The sequence below is a fragment of the Mytilus californianus genome, unplaced genomic scaffold (assembly GCF_021869535.1).
Source record: "Mytilus californianus isolate M0D057914Y unplaced genomic scaffold, xbMytCali1.0.p SCAF_5, whole genome shotgun sequence".
NCBI lineage: Eukaryota > Metazoa > Mollusca > Bivalvia > Mytilida > Mytilidae > Mytilus > Mytilus californianus.
The window spans coordinates 87,487,489-87,502,162 of record NW_026262701.1 but is presented as its reverse complement, the minus strand read 5'-3'; the positions used below and the strand labels follow the sequence as shown (position 1 = coordinate 87,502,162).

Below are 14,674 nucleotides of genomic sequence, written 5' to 3'. Positions count from 1 at the left end.
CTTCGTCCATATAAAGTGTCTGATGACTATTTGGGTGAATATTTAGGGGATAAAAATACAGAAAATAGAACAGTGGAAAGAGATTTAAACATTCTAATGATGAATAATCTAATAATTTGTCATATAAATCAAAGTCCACATTGTAATGTTCCCGATTTTGAACTTGTGCAAGAGACTCAGTGGGGTCTCGGTTGGATTTGGGAACTAAAATGTACAAAGTGTAAGTTTATATCAGAAAAATATAAACTGTTTAGAGAAATTGAAAGTGGGCGTCCTGGCCGCAAGCGTGCCAGCATAAACTATGGGTTTCAGACTGGTGTAATAAACTCTAACATAGGTAATGACAGCGCGGGAGTACTTTTGACCAGTTCGTGTATTCCTCCTATGGCAAGAACAACAATGCAAAGAATAACCAAAAATGTATGTGACAAGGTTGTTAAACTTGCTGATGAGGAAACTAAAAAAGTTGTTGAGAATTTTAAAAGGAGAAATGAAACCTTAGGGTTAAATAATCAAAGCGCGAAAGCGCTGTAAAGGCAGTTAATTACAGGTTGTGTGTATTTTTAGTCCAGTTATATCATTATCTTGCATAGTACAGTGTACTTATCAGAGGTGGCTTTCAGTATTTAAGATTTAGAGTTCTCTGATGATATTGAACAAGTTTTATGAATGTCATATTCTGAGCACTATATGAAGGTGATTGTTCTCACTTGTTTATGAACTAGTGCCATTAAGTCCAGTTTGTACCGTATCTATGTTCATAGTCAAATACTGATTAATATAGTTGGGCATTTTCTTTTTAGTAATAAATAAATGATATCAACTGTATTTTATTCAACTTTGCAAATGTGGTTTGTTACTACAATGTAGTAAGTATGGATGATAGTTGTTTCATTGGCAATCATACGGTTTACCACATCTCCTTATTTATATAATGATCTATATTCAACGACCTCAGGTACAAAATCAAAGCACGAAAGCGCTGTAAAGGCAGTTAATTACAGGTTGTGTGTATTTTAAGTCCAGTTATATCATTATCTTGCACAGTACAGTGTACTTATCAGAGGTGGCTTTCAGTATTTAAGATTTAGAGTTCTCTAATGATATTGAATAAGTTTTATGAATGTCATATTCTGAGCACTATATGAAGGCGATTGTTCTCACTTGTTTATGAACTAGTGCATTATGTCCAGTTTGTACCTTTTTTATCTATGTTTATAGTCAAATTAGTAAACAAAGGTACCAGGATTATAATTTAATACGCCAGACGTGTGTTTCGTCTACATAAGACTCATCAGTGACGTTCAGATCAAAATAGTAACAAAGCCAAACAAGTATAAAGTTGAAGAGCATTGAGGACCCAAAATTCCAAAAAGTTGTGCCAAATACGGCTAAGGTAATCTATTCCTTGGATAAGAAAATCCTTAGTTTTTTCATTGGCAATCATAACACATCTCCTTATTTATATAATGATCTATATTCAACGACCTCAGGTACAACAAAAATGTATGTAACTAAACTATGATGGGAAACCTTTGACTTCTTTCTTTATATAAACTTTTGATTTGGTACCATAGAACTATGTAGAGTAAATGTACATTGCAACATGTCAACTCTTTCAACTCCAAGCAAAATTATATTTTGTAGCATAAAGTAATTTATGAATGAAATAAAATGCTCCGCTGGGGCGCAGCTTGATACGATCGCAGAGGTCGAACCCTGAACAGTTGCGGCAAGTATGAACACAACATTCAAGCTTGATTCAGCACTGAATTTGGATTGTAATTAAATATTTGACACAGCATAGGTTTCTGACACAGAATGAAAGTGGTCTAAGATACTTAAAAAAAATTAATTTACCTATTCAAACCATATCATTATTATTTGCTTTCATATATAAATCAGAAATAACCAATTTAAAATGGAAAATTTTAAAGAAAAAAAAGGAAAAAGAATCCCCCCCCAAATTTTTTGAACCCCCTTATGATTCATTACCCCAAAACTCAATCCCAGCCTTCCCTTTGTGGTATGGTACCTTGCAGTACAATTTCAGAGAGATCCATACACTTGAACACATGTTATTGTCTGGAAACTAGAAAAATGCTTGTTTTTTGGCCCCTTTTTGGTCCCAAATTCCTAAACGTTTGGGGCAATTACCCCCAAACTCAAACCCAGCTTTCCCTTTGTGATATGGAACCTTGTAGTACAATTTCATAAAGATCCATACACTTACACACAAGTTATTGCCATGAAACTAGAAAAATGCTTGTTTTTTGCCCCTTTTTGGCCCCTAATTCCTAAAATTTGGAGGCAATTACCCCCAAAATCAATCCCAGCATTCCCTTTGTGATATGGAACCATGTGATACAATGTCAGAGAGATCCATAGACTTACACACAAGTTATTGTCATGAAACTAGAAAAATGCTTGTTTTTTGCCCCTTTTTGGCCCCTAATTCCTAAAATTTGGAGGCAATTACCCCCAAAATCAATCCCAGCATTCCCTTTGTGGTATGGTACCTTGCAGTACAATTTCAGAGAGATCCATACACTTGAACACAAGTTATTGTCTGGAAACTAGAAAAATGTTTATTTTTTGCCCCTTATTCCTAAACTTTTTGGGCAATTACCCCCAAACTCAATTCCAGCTTTCCGTTTGTGATATGGAACCTTGTAGTACAATTTCATAAAGATCCATACACTTACACACAAGTTATTGCCATGAAACTAGAAAAATGCTTGTTTTTTGCCCCTTTTTGGCCCCTAATTCCTAAAATTTGGAGGCAATTACCCCCAAATTCAATCCCAGCATTCCCTTTGTGATATTGAACCTTGTGATACAATGTCAGAGAGATCCATAGACTTGCACACAAGTTATTGTCATGAAACTAGAAAAATGCTTGTTTTTTGCCCCTTTTTGGCCCCTAATTCCTAAAATTTGGAGGCAATTACCCCCAAAAATCAATCCCAGCATTCCCTTTGTGATATGGAACCTTGTGGTACAATGTCAGAGAGATCCATACACTTACACACAAGTTATGTCTGGAAGTTACAAAAATGCATATTTTTGGCCCCTAATTCCTTAACTGTTGGTACCATAACCCCCAAAATCAATCCCCACTTTCCTTTTGTGGTATTGAACCTTATTTTAAAATTTCATTGAGATCCATTCACTTAAACTAAAGTTAGAGTGCGAAAACTAATGTGTCTTCGGACGACGACGACGCCAACGTCATTCCAATATACGACCACAAAAATTTTTTTGCGGTCGTATAAAAAGGAGTTCTTAATTAAGAAATAAACTGATTCGCTGAGCGCAGCTGGATACACCCGCAGAGGTACTACCCTGAACAGCTGGGGCAAAAATGGACACAATATTCAAGCTTGATACAGGTCTGAATTTGGATTGTAATTAAATATTTGACATATTATAGTTTCTGAATAAATGTAGTCAATGAACTTGAAATCGGTTATATGAATTGAATTTATATTCAATGAAAGATTTCTTGCTGTTGTGCAATACACTGTGCTGTTGTGCAATACTTAATAAATCTGTTGCCAGACTATAAACAAATAAAGTTCAATTTCTTCTCAATGTCATATTTGAAATTTATGAAAATCAATAGGGAGATTACATCAATAGCTATAAATAATTCACCAAAGTTTCATGTGAACTGCTTAAAGCATTTTTGAGTTGTCCAAAAACTGGAAAATCCCCCCTTTTTTAATGAATAAAACCCCACAACTCAGAAATGTAAAATCTAAAATTTATAAAATTCTAAAGGGAGCTTACGGATTGATAATTTAGTCTTAGATGCAAGATTTTTTTATCAGTTGTTAGTGGCTTTGAACTAGCTGTCAGTAACTGCGAGTACTCTCAGATTTGTACTTGGTGTCTTTTTGTTGTTTGGATGTACAACTACCCGACCACGTCCACTTGTATTTGTATTTATCCATCTGATGAGTTTAGCCTCTTTCAACTGATTTTTATAGTTCTTTCTTATATTGTACTGTTACACCACTGTCCCAGGTTAGGGGGAGGGTTGGGATCCCGCTAACATGTTTAAGCCCGCCACATTCTGTATGTACATGTATGTGCCTGTCCCAAGTCAGGAGCCTATAAAAGTGTAATTCAGTGGTTGTCGTTTGTTTATGTGTTGCATATTTGTTATATTTGTTCATTTTTTTACATAAAATAGGCCGTTAGTTTTCTTGTTTGAATTGTTTTATATTGTCATTTCTGGGCCTTTTATAGCTGACTGTGCGGTATGGGCTTTGCTCATTGTTGAAGGCCGTACTGTGACCTATAGCTGTTAATTTCTGTGTCATTTGGTCTCTTGTGCATGTGTGGAGAGTTGTCTCATTGGCAATCATACCACATCTTCTTTTTTATATTTACATCAACAGATATAAAAAAATTCACCAAAGTCAAGGTGAGACAACAAAACTTAGTTGTAAGATCTCTGAAATTTTTTACAGGGTACGAGTTTTTCTCATTGTTGGAGATTGTACGGTGACAGTAACACCTGTAACTGCTTAAACCCATTTCTTATGCACTTTAGTTTGATAAACTCACTGAATATCATACCACATCTCATTTTTATATGCATTACAATTTACATGTGCATGTAATTGTAAATATATATATATCAGAACAAAATTCATTGCGTCACTTTTATTTATGCATCCTTTGGCACAATACAAGTTCTAAAATTACACAACATAAAACAACTAAATGTTATTTCAGATGAAAGTTTTGTTTCAGTTCCATTCATAGGATTTATTAGAATTTTGTATGTTTTGCCAAGTCCAATAATTCGCTCTATGTGACATAGAGACATAGTTGACTAAACCACCAGGTGTCAAACATTCAAGAATTTTCAGTGTTTCTGTTTTTATTTGATGAAAAGGTTGCCTGAGCTCTAGGAGCTTTAGGTTTTATCACGGGATATTCTGTGCTGTCAATAATAATCCAAGTCGTAGGAAACTTTAATTTGAAGTTGGATGGTGAAAAATACCTGACTAAACCACTAGATGGCCAAGTGTTAGCCTCACACCACTGTTTAGACATAAAAACAATCCATGTATACACAATATTCTTAACACTAGATTCAATCTAGAATCTAGACAGTTCAAAGTTGGTTGTATGATGCCTCAATTTCATCAAAGTCATAAAAAAACTGATTTTCAACTGACACCCTATCAATTTGAAAATATATGTATCTCAAACAATGTGCTGCTGGACCAAGTGTGGTCAAAACAAATAAAAATTTAGTATACAACTCTAAACCGGGATAAAATGCATGGCTGTGTCACGTGTCTTCATTTCAAAATTCTCTGCTGAAAACAAAGGCATTGATGGTGTTTGCTTAATTCCATCTGTGAAGCTCAACATTAGCTCGGCAGTTGGTGGTGGACAGTCATAAATCCTTTCTGCAGTATGAATGACTTCTTCAGGAAAACCAACTTTACAATCAAAACTTTCCTCTAGATTTCTACTACAATATTCATCAAGTTTAGTTCTTTTGTTTTCACAGGAAACTGCCCTGATTTTTCTTTTTGCGGACGATTCAGTCTCTTGCTTGGTCCAGGGAAATAGGCTTGGAATTGCAGTAGACTTAAGTCTCTGTATGGTGGGTTTGCGCCCTGAAAAAGGTTATAAAACATTAGTTTTTTTTATAATTAAATGAACTTCCATTAGCAATGTATACTTTGTACTACCTGGCGAAATATTAACTAGATTTATTCATTACAATCTGGATAAAACTATGTTTGCCTGATTCAATGTATGTTATGTAAATCCAAAGGACAAACAATGAGAGACTTATGCAACAAACGTACATTGTTTGTACCTAAATAACTATAATATAGATGAGAGCATGTCATTGTTTTGTTCCTGTTAACATTGTCATTGATATTTTTCAAGAAAGTCTATGAGGCATAGCTTATGCATTCCTGTCATTACTACATTAGCATAATTACTGCTAAAATAATTCTCAGTATGATATACCTCTTGTAAGAAATCATTATAATTGTAGCAATCACCAAAAAATCTCAAACAGATCACATTGAATCGTAATCCAAAAAATTATGACGTCTTGAATTACCCACCCCCTTTTATTCTAAAACGATAATTGCGGTTGTAAACAGACTTTGGTTTATTCGCATGGCGATTACATATATAACTATATATTTCACAAAGAAAATAGAGTTTTACCATGAATAGTTTCCTGCACGTAGTCTTTTTCAGTAAAACGTGCCTTGCAAACAACGGCTGATTGAGATGGACTCCACGATATCATCGTGTTCTCGTCCAATCTGCGTATGGGCCATGGCGTTGATCCAACTTTTCCTTCTTTTTATGTCATTTGGAAATGCATGTCCTCCTCTTAAATGACATCCAGGTACACAACAACAAGTACTTGGCATCGTTAATTAAAAATATAACTGAAATAGTTGCACAGTGCAGAAACCGGAAGTAGAGGAACAGGATCCGCTACCACGGCGCCACCTATTCAGAAACGATAATTTGCTACTTTATATAACTGCGAAAATAACGTTAGACGGGTTCACGTGCATAAACAGAAATGCGCTTTAAATTGTATAATATAATTCATGTTCAGTCGACCTTTAATTATTATATCAACGACTGAAATGATTTATAAACATCTAGATTGCAGATAACACTCGAAATTAACCCGAGCTCTTTCCACACGGAATTCAAATAATTCTAGTTTGTCAATCGGTTGACTGCTTATAATGCAAAATACTAATATATCAAAAGTTTTTAAAACTAACAAAACACAATGATCGTTTCTCTATTTCCCAATGTAAATGAAATGAAACAAAAAACATTTTATATCGCAATAAGAAGAGGAGAGAATTCAACATTTCCGGATCTACTTGGAGTCTAATGACCCCCCACGTAGATAAGTTGGATATCGCGGAAGGAAGGATTAACCCGGCAACTAGAAAGGCATTAAAGCACTGCCTTTAAAAAATGTATGTAACTAAACTATGATGGGAAACCTTTGACTTCTTTCTTTTATATAAACTTTTGATTTGGTACCATAGAACTATGTAGAATAAATGTACATTGCAACATGTCAACTCTTTCAATGACAATACTTTTTTTAGAAACTATAACTCCAAGCAAAATTATATTTCCAAGTATAAAGTAATTTATGAATGAAAAAAGGAGTTCTTAATTAAGAAATAAACTGATTCGCTGAGCGCAGCTGGATACACCTGCAGAGGTCCAACCCTGAACAGTTGGGGCAAAAATGGACACAATATTCAAGCTTGATACAGGTCTGAATTTGGATTGTAATTAAATATTTGACATATTATAGTTTCTGAATAAATGTAGTCAAAGAACTTGAAATCGGTTATATGAATTGAATTTATATTCAATTAAAGATTTCTTGCTGTTGTGCAATACACTGTGCTGTTGCGCAATACTTAATAAAGCTGTTGCCAGACTATAAACAAATAAAGTTCAATTTCTTTTCAATGTCATATTTGAAATTGATGAAAATCAATAGGGAGATTACATCAGTAGCTATAAATAATTCACCAAAGTTTCATGTGAACTGCTTAAAGCATTTTTGAGTTGTTGTCCAAAAACTGGAAAATCCCCCCTTTTTTAATGAATAAAACCCCATAACTCAGAAATGTTAAATCTAAAATTTATAAAATTCTAAAGGGAGCTTACGGATTGATAATTTAGTCTTAGATGCAAGATTTTTTTTTATCAGTTGTTAGTGGCTTTGAACTAGCTGTCAGTAACTGCGAGTACTCTCAGATCTGTACTCAAGTGTCTTTTTGTTGTTTGGATGTACAACTACCCTGCCACGTCCACTTGTATTTGTATTTATCCATCTGATGAGTTAAGCCTCTTTCAACTGATTTTTATAGTTCGTTCTTATATTGTACTGTTACACCACTGTCCCAGGTTATGGGGAGGGTTGGGATCCCGCTAACATGTTTAACCCCGCCACATTCTGTATGTACATGTATGTGCCTGTCCCAAGTCAGGAGCCTGTAATTCAGTGATTGTCGTTTGTTTATGTGTTGCATATTTGTTTTTCGTTCATTTTTTGTACATAAATTAGGCCTTTAGTTTTCTTGTTTGAATTGTTTTACATTGTCATTTCGGGGCCTTTTATAGCTGACTGTGCGGTATGGGCTTTGCTCATTGTTGAAGGCCGTACTGTGACCTATAGCTGTTAATTTCTGTGTCATTTGGTCTTTTGTGGAGAGTTGTCTCATTGGCAATCAAACCACATCTTCTTTTTTATATTTACATCAACAGATATAAACAATTCACCAAAGTCAAGGTGAGACAACAAAACTTAGTTGTAAGTTCTTAGTTGGAAATTTTTTACACGGTATGAGTTTTTCTCATTGTTGGAGATTGTACGGTGACAGTAACACCTGTAACTGCTTAAACCCATTTCTTATGCAATTTGGTTCGATAAACTCACTAAATATCATACCACATCTCCTTATTTTAATATGCATTACAATTTACATGTGCATGTAATTGTAAATATATATATATCAGAACAAAATTCATTGCGTCACTTTTATTTATGCATCCTTTGGCACAATACAAGTTCTAAAATTACACAACATAAAACAACTAAATGTTATTTCAGATGAAAGTTTTGTTTCAGTTCCATTCATAGGATTTACTAGAATTTTGTGTTTTGCCAAGTCCGATAATTGGCTCTACAATGTATGTGCACGTGTTAATTGGAGACTTTTCTATCCCGTATAAGAGTTTTGGAACTAATTCTGTTTCTTTTTTTGAAAAAAGTTAGCAAACAAATCTTGCACATTTAAACCTTTGTCTGCCATCACACTGTCACCTGGATCACATAATTGAACTATTCTACATCTTTCAACTATTTCACAGTCACTGGTACAACCAACATATGCATTAGAGACATAGTTGACTAAACCACCAGGTGTTGAACATACAAGTATTTTCAGTAGTATAATTGACTTCTTCAGGAAAACCAACTTTACAATCAAAACTTTCCTCTAGATTTCTACTACAATATTCATCAAGTTTAGTTCTTTTGTTTTCACAGGAAACTGCCCTGATTTTTCTTTTTGCGGACGATTCAGTCTCTTGCTTGGTCCAGGAAAATAGGTTGGGAATGGCAGTAGACTTAAGTCTCTGTATGGTGGGTTTGCGCCCTGAAAAAGGTAATAAAACATTAGTTTTTTGATAACTAAATGAACTTCCATTAGCAATGTATACTTTGTACTACCTGGCAAAATATTAACTAGATTTATTCATTACAATCTGGATAAAACTATGTTTGCCTGATTCAATGTATGTTATGTAAATCCAAAGGACAAACAATGAGAGACTTATGCAACAAACGTACATTGTTTGTACCTAAATAACTATAATATAGATGAGAGCATGTCATTGTTTTGTTCCTGTTAACATTGTCATTGATATTTTCCAAGAAAGTCTATGAGGCATAGCTTATGCATTCCTGTCATTACTACATTAGCATAATAACTGCTTAAATAATTCTCAGTATGATATACCTCTTGTAAGAAATCATTATAATTGTAGCAATCACCAAAAAATCTCAAACAGATCACAATGAATTGTAATCCAAAAAATTATGACGTCTTGAATTAACCACCCCCTTTTATTCTAAAACGATAATTGCGGTTGTAAACAGACTTTGGTTTATTCGCATGACGATTACATATATAACTATATAGTTCAAAAAGAAAATAGAGTTTTACCATGAATAGTTTCCTGCACGTAGTCTTTTTCAGTAAAATGTGCCTTGCAAACAACAGCTGATTGAGATGGACTCCACGATTTCATCGTGTTCTCGTCCAATCTGCGTATGGGCCATGGCGTTGATCCAACTTTTCCTTCTTTTTAAGTCATTTGGAAATGCATGTCCTCCTCTTAAATGACATCCAGGTACACAACAACAAGTACTTGGCATCGTTATGTGCAGAAACAGGAAGTTGAGGAACAGGATGGGCTACCACGGCGCCACCTATTCAGGAACGATAATTTGCTACTTTACATAACTGCGAAATAACAATAACGTTAGACGGGTTCACGTGCATAAACAGAAATGCGCTTTAGATTGTATATAATTCATGTTCAGTCGACCTTTAATTATTATATCAACGACTGAAATGATTTATAAACATCTAGATTGCAGATAACACTCGAAATTAACCTGAGCTCTTTCCACACGGAATTCAAATAATTCTAGTTTGTCAATCGGTTGACTACTTATAATGCAAAATACAAATAATTCAAAAGTTTTTAAAACTAACAAAACACAATGATCGTTTCTCTATTTCCCAATGTAAATGAAATGAAACAAAAAACATTTTATATCACAATAAGAAGAGGAGAGAATTCAACATTTCCGGATCTACTTGGAGCCTAATGACCCCCCACGTAGATAAGTTGGATATCGCGGAAGGAAGGATTAACCCGGCAACCAGAAAGGCATTAAAGCACTGGCTTTAAAAATAGTCCAATAAAATTACAAATGGATGGGACTTACCAGAGTATTTATATCAAAAGTAGACATAAAATGGGTCAAAATGCCTCGCAGGCAACTGGTATTGCCTGTGAAAATGAAACCGACAGTCATGATGTAATAGGTTTTCACTTAGTAAACAAACTATGCTGGGTCGGTGCATGGTTATGCGGTAAAGGTTATGATGTTGAATGTCCTAACCATGAGCATTGTACAGCAAATACTAATAGGTATGATCCTTTGAGTGAAAAGGATCTGGGGTATGATACCAACTGACAGAGACAAAATATTGATAGAATCCTTGCTAGAAATGAAACTCTCTCAGAATGCGTTAGATCAAATGAAATTTTTCAGTAATACTAACAAGTGTGAGTCTGTAAATAGAACTATTTTCACATACCTACCCAAAAATAAGAATTTCTCCCGCAATGCCATAGGTCGTGCATCAGCAGCAGTCTTGAAAGTAAATAATAATAGAGATGTTGCCTTGGTTAAAACTCTGAAAGCTGTTGCTGCACAATGGGTAAAAAGTCTCGTGCTGCAGTAGCTCTGAAAAAAATACGTAAACTTGAAATATATGATTGTGCATATAAAAAAAGTTCAAAAGTAAAATATCGAAGGTTACAGGCTCGTAAAAGGCAGGCTATTAATTTTCTGCTTAATAAAAGTAAGCGAAATCATTAGCAGTTTATTAGCTGTTATTTACCAGTTCTTCATATTTTTAGCAGTCTTTCAGCTGTTCATAGCATTCCATCTAATAGCAGTTTCAGAAACTGCCTCATTTCACCATTTCTTAGCATTCCTCTTAGAATTCATCTTAGCAGTCAGGATCTACCTTCTAAACTGTTGTCAATTTGTCAATTGGACAACAGTTATGACAGCAGTTCAATAGCAGTTTGATAGCAGTTTTGGTTTTAATCTTTGTTATGAAAATGCTTGGATCTGGCTATGTTTTCAGCTTGATAGTAAACTTTTATTTGAAGGTTATTTGATCGTTTTCAAATGTGCATTTTTGGCTCCAAGCTGTGTGTAAATACTTGCTAGTGAAAAACTGTATTTTTGTCAATTATGAAGTTTAATTTGGGCTAAATGGAATAATTTCTCACACCTGCAGTACAGTATGTTGAAGTTACAGATAATGCATGTGTATTTTCTGACATAACTTTGAAGGAAAAAACAGAAATAATACAGAAAGCCCCAAAAAAGGGGGGATAGTTGTTTATTCAAATAGAATATCTGATGATGATAGGATTGTAATAAAATACTAGCATATACTAACAGTGCAAGATGTCATTTGAAAATAAAAATATGAATATTTTAATATAATTTTGTAAACAAAACAAAAATAAATCATATTCAAGAGTTGAAAAAGGGGGAGAGAATATTATGAAGTTAATATATGTTACTTAAATTTTTTTCAGAAAGTGGAAACATAATATATTACATGTATTAAGAATTATTCTGTGTAATTCCAAAAGAAAAAGAGGAGATAACTGTTTTCTTTTGGTCCACACAAAATATATATAGTAGAAGTGAAATTAGAAGTACATTTGGTTATTAAATAATAAAAAATAAAATAACTTTTAATCTGAAAATCACTTAGTCAAGGTAATAAATAGTCTCTTAAGTAACCACTCTTATTGAATAAGTTGATTTTTATAAGCACTGATATTTAAAGTGCATTATAATTCTTAACTGTTCCTATTATTCTGCCATTGACATAATTAATAAGGGATATAAGGCCAGGTACAGTACTCACAAAGCATGTTTACACCCCTTAACAAGTCTGTTATTGGATTAAAATAGAGTCATTTGATTGCAGTTACTGCTCAAATCACAAATATAAGTTGGTGCAACTTTTTGAAATTTCAACTTGCAGTAAAATATTAGAATTTTATTTTTGCATTCATATCTTGTACACTGTATATTCATGTGTACCTTTGTATTCCAACTTTTGACAGATCTGATAGCATTCCATAGCAGTTATTAGCAGTTTAGAAAGCCATATTAGGATGTGCAACTTAGCAGTTTCTATGAATATTCATTATTGATAGCTGTTATTATAGCAGTTCTCATGAATATTCAGAGAAGATAGCAGTTTTTGAGTATCTCATTTAAATTTTTCGTCAAAAATAACTGCTAAATAACTGTGAAGGCTAAATAAACTGCTAAGAAACTGCTATGGAATGCTATTGGAATGCCTATATGCAAATTAACTATTGCCTTGAATTTGGCAACTGTGAATGCTAATGAACTGCTAAAGAACAGCTGTCAAGTAAGAACTGTGAATGCTAATAAACTGCTAAAGAACTGCTGTCCACTTTGACTTGGGTTAGAACCAAAGCTTAGTCAGATAACTAGCTGCAAAGAGTTTGTTCCACAGCCTGGTTGTAGTTTTTGGCTAAATTAACAAGGTCACAATTTCCATTTTTCTTTCAGCAATATTTCAGGAAATATTACAACATGTATCAATTTATTTATTTTTTTTATTTATTTTCAATGATTACAGGGATTAATAAATGTTATTTAAATTATTGTGATGATAAATCAAAAACTTTCAGTAATATGCATGTGCATGTTGTTTTGAGTTATTTGTATTGTTTGTTTCATTTTAACTGTTTTGAAAATGGAATAATTAACGGTCCAAGACATTGAAACATACCACACACAGCATCATACATGCAAATTAACACACATGTATTGCATAAAAGTTTATTTTTCCTATCATGCACACATTCATTGATACAACATACAAGGAAATAAAATAAAATAAAATCATGTCCATATTTACTTCCATTTGCAACTATTTCAGTTCTGTTAGCTTTTTATTTTACTTTTGATATCCTAATTTTATAATTTTGTAGTTTTTGTTTTGATTTGTTTGGTTTTTATATTGAAGATTTCTTTTAAAGCATGCTTACTTTAGTTGGTTCATGTGGTTTGAATGTCCCAATTTCCTGACACAGTTAAAAATACATTTGTAAACAACAAGAGTTACTCCCCCTCCTATGTCAATAAAATGTAAACACTCGTGAAACAAGCCGTAAAATGTGTTACCACAGGTTAATATAAACATGCATGTTTGTTTCAGTGTCTTGGAGGGTGAGAGGGAGGGCTTTTATCCCATTTTCATTTTTTTAGCAGTGTAAGAAACCTGTATTTGAGTAAATGATTCATGCATAGTGAAGTGTGCAATATGTCACCTCGGAGACTTAAATTTTAGAATTAAAAATAGAACAAACCACAGTTTAAGATGCAACATGCAGTTTGGATATGTTGTGCCATGCAGTTCATGAGTGGTGCATTTTTGTGAAGTTACACAGACCTTACGGTGGTTATTTAAATCATGGGGCTCAAAAATTATATGGTCAGCATTAACACACAAGGTATTATGGCAGAGGTGCGAGGCATCTAAATTTCTATCAATGTCAATTGTTTTTAACTGTAACATTTTTGCCAAGCGTGCAACATTCATTTTTGTCCTTTTTCCATTTGGATAAGCCACATTTAGCATCCCTAAAATATAATTTCTTTTCCTCTGAACGGTCTCACTAATTAGCGACAAGAAGAATTGTAGCGACAAGAAGCGTCAAGAAGCGACAAGAAGAATAAATTTAGCGACAAGAAGCGACAAGAAGACTTTTTAGCGACAAGAAAACTTAATAAAAATATTATTAAAATAAATATATTTCAAAAAATATGCATTGACATTTTTATTTTAATATACGGAAAGTATAGTGATTTTCATTTTTTTTTAAATATACCAGAGACATTTAAATACATTTAGTATATGTTTCTGAATATATTGATAAGATATTGACAGAGACATATAATACAATTATATGTCTCTGATATTGATAACTTGATATAGAAATTTCCCTGTCAGGGTATGATATTAATTTTTACATGTTCTTGTGTTTTAGAACAATAATATATTTATTTTATGAATTTTTTAACACTCTCTTTGTCTAAAATATAATAAACTGACTGCATGCAAAATGCATTATACCTGAATCAGTGTCCAGAAAAGATAATGTTACTAAAACGTGAATATTTTATTTGGGTATTAACTTATCAAACGATATGCATGATGTTTATGCATAGTTTAAAGAGGGTGGTAATAGGGGGGGG

General features: G+C 33.4%; 1 protein-coding gene and 2 long non-coding RNA genes across 4 annotated transcripts in view; 1 reads left to right on the top strand and 2 right to left on the bottom strand.

Annotated features, from left to right (window-relative positions):
• Positions 1-14,674, top strand: part of LOC127701726 (uncharacterized) — a 51,820-nt gene that overhangs the window by 27,897 nt on the left and 9,249 nt on the right. The window lies entirely within an intron of this gene.
• The window catches only part of LOC127701717 (uncharacterized), a 99,960-nt gene continuing 86,955 nt past the window's right edge, over positions 1,670-14,674 (bottom strand). For both annotated transcript variants that reach the window (XR_007982154.1, XR_007982155.1), the window contains exon 3: positions 1,670-2,669. This is a non-coding gene — a long non-coding RNA (uncharacterized LOC127701717). The remainder of the gene's footprint in view (positions 2,670-14,674) is intronic.
• Positions 4,660-6,812, bottom strand: LOC127701701 (uncharacterized). The gene is made up of 2 exons (XM_052205703.1): positions 6,217-6,812; positions 4,660-5,645 (listed from the first exon to the last, which is right to left on the bottom strand). Exons 1-2 carry the CDS (start codon positions 6,299-6,301, stop codon positions 5,284-5,286), a joined length of 447 nt encoding a protein of 148 aa, XP_052061663.1. The 5' UTR covers positions 6,302-6,812; the 3' UTR covers positions 4,660-5,283.